This window comes from Corvus brachyrhynchos, unplaced genomic scaffold, assembly GCF_000691975.1.
Source record: "Corvus brachyrhynchos isolate BGI_N302 unplaced genomic scaffold, ASM69197v1 scaffold21, whole genome shotgun sequence".
Classification (NCBI taxonomy): Eukaryota; Metazoa; Chordata; class Aves; order Passeriformes; family Corvidae; genus Corvus; species Corvus brachyrhynchos.
The window spans coordinates 6,184,321-6,192,234 of NW_008236924.1; the positions used below are offsets into that span (position 1 = coordinate 6,184,321).

The 7,914-nt window shown below is 59.4% G+C and overlaps 1 protein-coding gene across 1 annotated transcript in view; it reads left to right on the forward strand.

The window, feature by feature from the left end:
• The window catches only part of PPARGC1B (PPARG coactivator 1 beta), a 60,172-nt gene extending 52,862 nt beyond the window's left edge, over positions 1-7,310 (forward strand). Inside the window, exons 5-12 of the mRNA XM_017728059.1 lie at positions 2-514; positions 1,009-1,045; positions 1,412-1,476; positions 1,889-2,657; positions 3,130-3,205; positions 3,942-4,063; positions 4,337-4,491; positions 6,081-7,310. Of these exons, the coding sequence (XP_017583548.1) occupies positions 2-514; positions 1,009-1,045; positions 1,412-1,476; positions 1,889-2,657; positions 3,130-3,205; positions 3,942-4,063; positions 4,337-4,491; positions 6,081-6,184 (1,841 nt within the window). The 3' untranslated portion in view covers positions 6,185-7,310. The remainder of the gene's footprint in view (position 1; positions 515-1,008; positions 1,046-1,411; positions 1,477-1,888; positions 2,658-3,129; positions 3,206-3,941; positions 4,064-4,336; positions 4,492-6,080) is intronic.
• The last annotated feature ends 604 nt before the right edge of the window (positions 7,311-7,914 follow it).

Consider the following 7,914-nt stretch of genomic DNA (forward strand, 5'->3'; position numbering starts at 1 on the left):
GGGTACGCGGCCCTGGCGCGGCCGCCCGGCTCCTGCTCGCCCGTGCCGCCCGAGGGGGACGATGCCAGCGGGACTTGCACACCCAGAGCGAAAGCGGCCGCGGAGAAGGGCGAGCCCCGGCAGAGCCCCGGGGCCGAGGCGGAGGCGCCGCGGGAGCTGGGTGGCCTTGAGGTCGATGCCGGGAAGCAGGAGGGCAGCCCGGGCGCGGGGAAGGCGGCCCGCAAGCAGGACAGCGCTGTTTACGCCGTGCGCCGGTCCAAGAGACTCAACCCCGAGCTCGGGCACTGGCTCTCGTTCCTTGACGAGCCCCCCCCCGAGTCCTCTGTGCCCCTGGGCTGCAGGGAGCCCGCTCCATGCCCAGTGCTGGAGGGCTTCTCTGCCGAAGAGCCGGCGGCCGAAGTGGAGGTGGGGGGCACAGCCCCATCGGCGGAGCCCCAGCCCCTCTGCCTGGGCTCGCTGGGGGATGGCGAGGTGGGCACTGAGAGCCAGCGCTGTGCCCTCCTGGAGCAAACAGGTGAGGGGGGCTGGGGGCTGTCACTCTGCTCACCCTCCCCAGCGTGCGTGTGCCGTCCCTGCCGTGGGCGAGCGATGCTGGCCGGGTGCTGGGCACTCAGCTGGCAGGAGAGCTGTGAGCAGCCCCTGTGCTGCCTGGCTGTGGGGCCCCATGCATGGGGAGCTGGGGTCTGTTTTCTTTTGGGGTGCTTTTTCAATCCATGGGTATCTTCTGCCTCAGTTTCCCTGTCCTTATAATGAGGTGAAGGAGTTGGTGTGGCCATAACCCAGCAGGGACCAGGTTGTCCCATCCCTCCAGGTCCTTCCCCATGGGTTCACCCTCAGCCTGAGCTCCGGGGTTCAGCTGCAGCGGTGCCCCAAAACCACAGCAAGGTGCAGGTGCAGGAATGGCTCAGCCCTGGCAGCGTGAGCCATCCCTCTCAGGTGGGCAAAGCCCTCAGTGGGCACTGCAGGGGTACAGCTGCACTGGTAACCTGCTTCTCTCCTGCCTTTCAGAAACCCCCAGGTGTCTCACGCTGTCCTTGGCACAAACGTAAGTTCAGATGGGGCTGAAGGAACCAGTCTGGGGCTGGAAAGTGCCTGGGGTTGTGTGGCTGGGCAGAGCCTCTGCAGGCAGCACAGGGAGCTGTGCTTGCAGGGCAGAGTGAGCTGCTGCACTGCTGGGCATGGGGCTGTGGGGAGCCACAGGGTGCAAGGAGCTGGGAGAGTCCCCAGGGCAGGCGATTTTGTGTGTGCTCTGGGGCTGCTCACCCCACTGCCCTTGTGGGATTATTCTGTCAGGCACCAGCCAAAGCGGGAGGGTTCACTTGTGGGCAATGTTTTCTCAGCTTTCTTTTGGGTTTTGGGGCTGTGGTTCACCTGAACACTTCCTCTCTCCTGATTTTCTGCTCTTCTCCAGTGACCCAACCTTTGGGAAGAGAAACTTTGAGCCCATGCTGACTGTGGAGCTGTGTGGGACAGCAGGTAGAACAGGCTTTGAATTTTTTAGTTTTGCAAAAACCTCCTCTAGGAGGGGGCTCATTTACCATAAATTCAGCCTGGAGTCATCAGTTCCAGCCCACCCAGCCAAGGTGGGGCACCTTCATCCCCTTCACACTGCAAACGCGGGAGACTCCCGTGTGCTGCCACATCCGAGCACCATGAGCAGCTCAGGGGAGTGTGTTTGGGGTGGGAGGAGCTGTTCAGGGGGGCCCTGCATGAGCCAGGAGGGAAGGGAGAGTCCTCTGGTCCCTGCTGGGATCAAGGCATCCTTCTTGTTCCCCCAAGTGCCACTGGATGAGGCCGTGGGGGCCGAGGGTGCAGCCCAGGATTGGGGTGGGACAGGGCATGACAGAGGGGGCAGAGCTGACTCCTGCCCTTTCTTTGGGGGGTGCAGGTCTCACACCGCCCACCACTCCTCCGTATAAACCCGCCGAGGAGGACCTGTACAAGCCAGACATCCCCCAGGAGCCAGGCAAGGAGGATGGGATGGCTCCCAGCCCCGGGGGCGCCGGGGACGCGGCAGCCTCACGGAAAGCCCCCAGGAAGCACCCGGAGAGGACGGAGCTGTTCGCCCACCTGAGCCGGGCGGGCGGGCGCCCGCTCCCCGAGCAGCAGGGCTTGCTCAAGCGGCCCTTCTCTCGCTCCTTCGGGGACCACGACTACTGCCAGGTGCTGAAACCCGAGGCCGCCCTGCAGAGGAAGGTGCTCAAGTCGTGGGAGCCCCCGAGCCAGGTGGAGACGGAGCACAAGAGGAGGGTCCCGGCCGCCCACTACCAGGGACTGGAGCTCGGCAAGGACACGGGCACTGAGATGCTGTGGAAGGACGGCGTTAAGCAGCTGAGAGACCAGGAGATCAGAGCCAGCTTAACAAAGCACTTTGGCTTTCTGGACAGTGCCCTCGATGACGAGGACATGGTCTTCTGCAAGACCCCTGAGTATGACACCGTCTTTGAGGACAGCTGCAGTGAGAGCGGCTCCCCCGTGGAGGAGGAGGATGAGGAGGAGGAAGAGGAGGAGGAAGAGGAGGAGCATGGCAACACCAAGCTGTGCCTGCGGAGAAACCCTCTTTCCAGGACCAGTTTGCATTACTGCTCCCGGAGCAGGTCCAGCTCGGGCTCCTCGTGCTGCCGGTCGCGGTCACCTGCCAGCAGACGCACCTTCAGGTACAGGGGCACGGGGACGTTGGGACTGGTTTTGCCCCCTGAATTTTTGCCATGGTGCAGGGCAAAGCCCCAGTGCTCTCTGCTCTGCTGGCCCACGTAGTAAAGATGCTAATTAATGAAAAAAACCTATGAAAATAATTGGTGCTGCATCAGCCACTGCTGCAAACATCAGCCACGGCCTGAGGAAGCAGCAGCAGAGCAAAGCAGCCAGAGGGTTCCATGGGTGACAGGGCATGGGCAGGGACCTGAGCTGGGCACGGGAAGGGATGAGTGCTGGCTGGGAACACCCTGGCATCTGAGAAAAAACCCCAGAGTCCTTCCCAGTGCTTCCAGACCCCAGTCCGTCCTTGGCTGCCAGTGCCCCCGAGTGCCCACCTGCTGCTGTGTGAGTGTCTCAGCTTCTCACTGGTGTTTGAAGCTTTCCCCAGCAGCTCCCCCAGCCCCGGGCTGACCTCCTGTCCCTCCCTTGCAGGTGTGAGAACGGCGAGCAGTGTCAGGGCGGGAGCGGGCACCGGGGCCAGCTGGAGAAGAGGCGGGAAAAGGCCATCGTAAGTGAGCGGGGACCCCGCGGGGACAAAGCAGCCCCAGCCCTCAGCTCATCTCCTGCTCCAAAAAGCAGCAGTGGAGCCCATTAGCCCTGGCTTCAGCGTGCCTTGGTGCGAGGCCAGTGTTAAACAAGGACATGGGGGTGGAGGGGAGAGGAAAACCCAACGAGCAGCGGAAGCCGCCAGCAATTGGCAACACACGGAGTCCTTGGCACGGGGATGCCCAGAGCATCCTACGCTGGTGCCTCAGTGCACTTTGGCACTGGCAGTTTGTGGGGTGAACTGGGGAATCCCTGAAGCTGCTCAGCTGTCACAGATGTGGCCCTGCTGCATCCTCATGCACCAGGAACTCGTGGGCACACACTGGGAGCTGGGAGAGGAGTGGGCACGTGTGCACACACACACACACACACACTCACACATGCTGCTTTGGCACTTTTTCCTGCAATGCAATTGGATTTTGCCCCTAGCAATTCTTGGGAATACATCCCAGAAAAAGCTGAAAGAGCTGCAAGAATGCAGGAGAATTTTAAAAGAGAAGAAGGGGGTGGTGGCTGGTTGTGGCTGTCCTGAGGGGGTTGCTGTGACCTGGCTGGAGCAGAGACAGCCAGATCCTGGAGATGTCAGGCTGTGTCCATGGCAGTGTTTCCCAGTGCTGGGCTGCAGGGGCTCCTCCACAGCCCATCAGCAGCACGGAGGTGCAGAGTCCAAGCCTGAAAGCTTTTGGTTGCTTTGGCAGGGGGAAGGCCGGGTGGTGTACATCAGAAACCTCTCCAGCAGCATGAGCTCCAGCGAGCTGAAGAAACGCTTCGAGGTGTTTGGTGAAATCGTGGAGTGTCAGGTCCTGTCCAGGACTAACAGGTGAGTGGGCAGTGAGCTGTGGTCCAGGGCTCCAGCAGCTGCACACAGCCCCTCTCCCCAGGCCCCACCAGCACTGCCAGGAGGTGCCCCATCAACCCCCTGGGTAGCTGAGCCCACGCTCTTGGTGCTTTTGTCGAGGAGATTCAGTGTGTCCAGAGATCCAAAGGCATCTGTGGGATGGAGGAGTGGAAGAATGATGGGCCAGGGGTGCAGTGCTGCATCACAAGGGCTGTGGGGCTCATCACATCTTGAATTCTTTCTCTGGTTGCTCAGGGGGGAGAAGTACGGCTTCATCACGTACCGGTATTCCGAGCATGCCGCCTTATCGCTGAAGAACGGCCCCTCGCTAAGGAAGAGGAACGAGCCCTCCTTCCAGCTCAGCTCTGGTGGCCTGGGGCGCTTCTTCTGGACCAGATATGCTGACCTGGGTGAGAAAGCAGCAGCTGCTTTGTCTCTTTTATCAGCACAGAGCTGTTACAGCACACTGCACCGCTGAGCCCTGCTCACGCAGGGATCCCAAATCCCTTCAGAGCCTGCAGGAAAAGCCCCCTGGCTTTCCTATGGCTATGGAGCTGCTCATGGCTCAGACAGGTGGATTGGGAAACTGGGGAGAAGAAAAAAAACTGGTGTGAGGCCTTAGGGTGTATTGGCTGCAAAATGTAGCATCACAGCCCCAGGGCAGCTGGGTCTCAGCTGAGCGCAGCCCATCCTGCCTCTGCTGAGTTTCTGCACGGTGCTGGAGGCTTTCCAGCAGAAAACTCCCTTTCCAGGCATTAGAGAAGGCAGTCAGCAACATCTCATTAGCCCAAGAGGTGATGTGGGTGGTTTGCTGCTCTGCAGGACAGATTCACCACACTGCACATGCACTCTGGAGCCAAAGTGGCAGTGCTGAAATGTGCTGTGGTCGCATTAATCCTTTCAGTGCTTCAGCAAGGTCTCGGGGACTGTGTCACCAGGGTGCAGGGCTGCAGCCTGAGCTGAGGGCCAGGAGCCAAACCCTCTGCTAGTCCTGCATGAGAAATATGTCCCAGGCTTTGCTCAGCTCTCCTCGCTTCAGGTGTTTCACCAACACCGCATGTTTATTTCTGTACCCTCTGCAGGGGCTGAAGGGTTCTGGATCCCACTTGATGAGTGAAAGACTGAGGTCCAGAAAATAAAGCCCCAAGTCTTGACTGACCTCCAGATGCCCAGTCTGATACAAGTACTCCCTGATTTTTTAGCACCTTGCAGTGCCTGCTCTGCTTAGAGCCACCATCCCTTGACTTTGACTGTGGGCACAAATGTCCATTGTTCATCAAAATAAATCCCAGAGCCTCCCATTTTGGGCACAGAGAAATTAGGAAGCAGATGGCACCCCATGAGGAAGACGTTGACTGTGCAGTGCTGTAGGGAGTGGGGCCAGAGCTGCCCCCCTGCCTAAGAGAAGCCCCCTCAGTGCTCCTTACCTGATTTCTGCAGAGCCACCAGTCACCCCCTTCCTGCACAGCCCTGCTCGTTCCTAAAATCCTGCTCATCCCGATACAGGATGAGGAGTCCCCAGGCAAAGGTGAAATGCAACCACGCCATTCAAAAACATACACCCAAAATGTTAAGCTGCTGTGAGATTAGGCAGCCTCAGTTCTGCTGTGTGCTCAATCCCCTGGGCTTTCCAGGGGCACTCCTGGCACAGGGCTGGCAGTGGAGCAGGCCAGCTCTGCCACTGGCACAGCTCCCATGGGATGGCCCTGTGTCAGCCCCTCCAAATTCAGCTGCACCCAGCAGATGTTTTCACCCCTGGCAGGGAATGTCAGCGGTGTGTGACCTGCCCAGCTGGGCCTGGCTGCAGCAGCCCCTCTGGCCCAGCTCTTTTCAGTGTCCCCAGTGCTGTCACCATCACTGCTGTGTCCAGCCTGGCTGTGTGCAGTAGCAGGGTAGTGAGCAGTGCCCTGCTGTGCCTCAGTTTCCCTCCCCACGAGGCAGAGAGGATGCTGATCCCCCCCTCCCTGACCCGGCTGCCTTCTGTCCCTGCCATCCCCAGATTGCAGCACGGACGAGTCCTCCCCGGCTCCGGTGAAAAGCAAGTACGAGACCATGGATTTCGACAGCTTGCTGCAGGAGGCCCAGCTCAGCCTGCACCGGTAACAGCCTTAACCTTGGAGGAATACCTCAATACCTCAGTCAAGGCACTTCCAATATGTTTACGTTTTCAAAGAAATTATTCAGTCTATGGCAAGCGAGAGAGCGAGAGAGAGCGAGAGCACGCCCGCGAGAGAGAGACTGCTGTCCCCTGATCGATGTTTACATTGAACAAAGCTGCTTCTGTCTGTGAGTCCCCATGGTGTTGATGTCTCACTGCCACACGTTAGTCTCCCCTCTGCTTCTGACTGGTTGTTTTAGGGTGAGCCTAGGAGCCCCCCGGCCCTTCTTCCCCCTCCTGGCCCTCCCCGTGCTCCCGCCGTGGAGTTGCAGCTGTGTTCACCATAACATTTTTTTGTCCGTAGTGTGTGATGATGAAATTGTTCATTGTGAATAGAATCAGGATTATAAACTAATTTTTAATAGAAGAAGAGAAGAAAAAAAAAAGTATATACTTAAAAAAAAAATGTATTTATGGCTCAGATGTACTGTAATTCAGATTTATTGTACCGCTTCCTTGATTTTTAACTATGCACTGTAATGAGGCACTTGCCACTCAGCAAATGGGGGGTCAGAGCAGTCATGGAGCTGACATTCCCCTGCCTCCCCTGCTGGCAAACCGGGGTGCTCGGTGCTTGCCCCGGGGTCACCCACTTTGCTGTCAAAGCCATTCTTCGTGCTGGCGTGGCCCGAGCCCCCCAGCATCACCCCCATGCTGAGCTGGGTCCTGGTGGGTGATGGAGCCAGGGCCAGGCAGCTGTGCAGGCTGCAGAGGGTGGGAGAGGGATGCACTGCCTGCAGCCAGCGCTGCTGCGGCCTCTGCTGCCTTTGGAGCCAGGAGAGAGGGGCTGGGGGGCTGCAGCCTGATCTGGTGGGTCCTGCTGGCACAGCCTGGGGGATGGATGTCTCCGGTCCGTGTGGAGGAGCTGGCTCCTCTCCAGCTCCTCGGGTGGCTGGAAGACTGGCCAGGCCCTGTGGCTTGATCCACACTCGCTTCCACGCCCTGCAAAGCAAGCGGGGCGAGAAGACCTGTCTGTGCTCCCCGCTGGGCAGGCAGCCCAAAATGCAGCCCCAGATCCAGCCCAAAGTCCAGCCCCAAATCCAGAGAGGCAGGGGGGCACAGCACCCGCACTGAACACCCACCCATCCAGCACCCTGCCCTGTAGCTGATAAGCCATACACGTCCCAGCACCCACCCGCACCCTGGATCTGTCCCGTGCCACCAGCGCCCCGGGGCACAGCTCTGCCTCTGGCCAAGGGCCCTCGGGGCTGGATTTAAGGGATGCTCAAGCATAGAATTTGCTTGTGGACTTGCCCTCCATGTGTGGGTGAGGTGGGATGGGGACACAGCCCTGCACCAGCCGCAGCAAAGCCCACCACCAGCCGGCCAGAGGCACTGTTTCCCGAGGGAGTGGGAATCTCGCTGCTCCTCAAGCCATTGCCACTGTCTCCTTTTACTTTTGAGCCCCAGAGACCACTAGGGATTCAGCCATCCTCTGTAGATAGAATATTATAGCCTTAACTCTGCCAATAGATAGATTAGAGTCTCCTGGGGTCTCCCCTCCACATGACTTGTGGGTTTATCCCCGGTTCCCTGGATATGTTCTGTCCTGCAGGGAGAGTGACCAAAGCCTCGGAAATGGCACGAGATGCGATGCCAAGAGCCAGAGCCCTGCCAGGATGCCCCTGGCCCGGGGGCCCGGGGAGCAGCTGGGCTCTGGCAGGAGCCGGCAGGC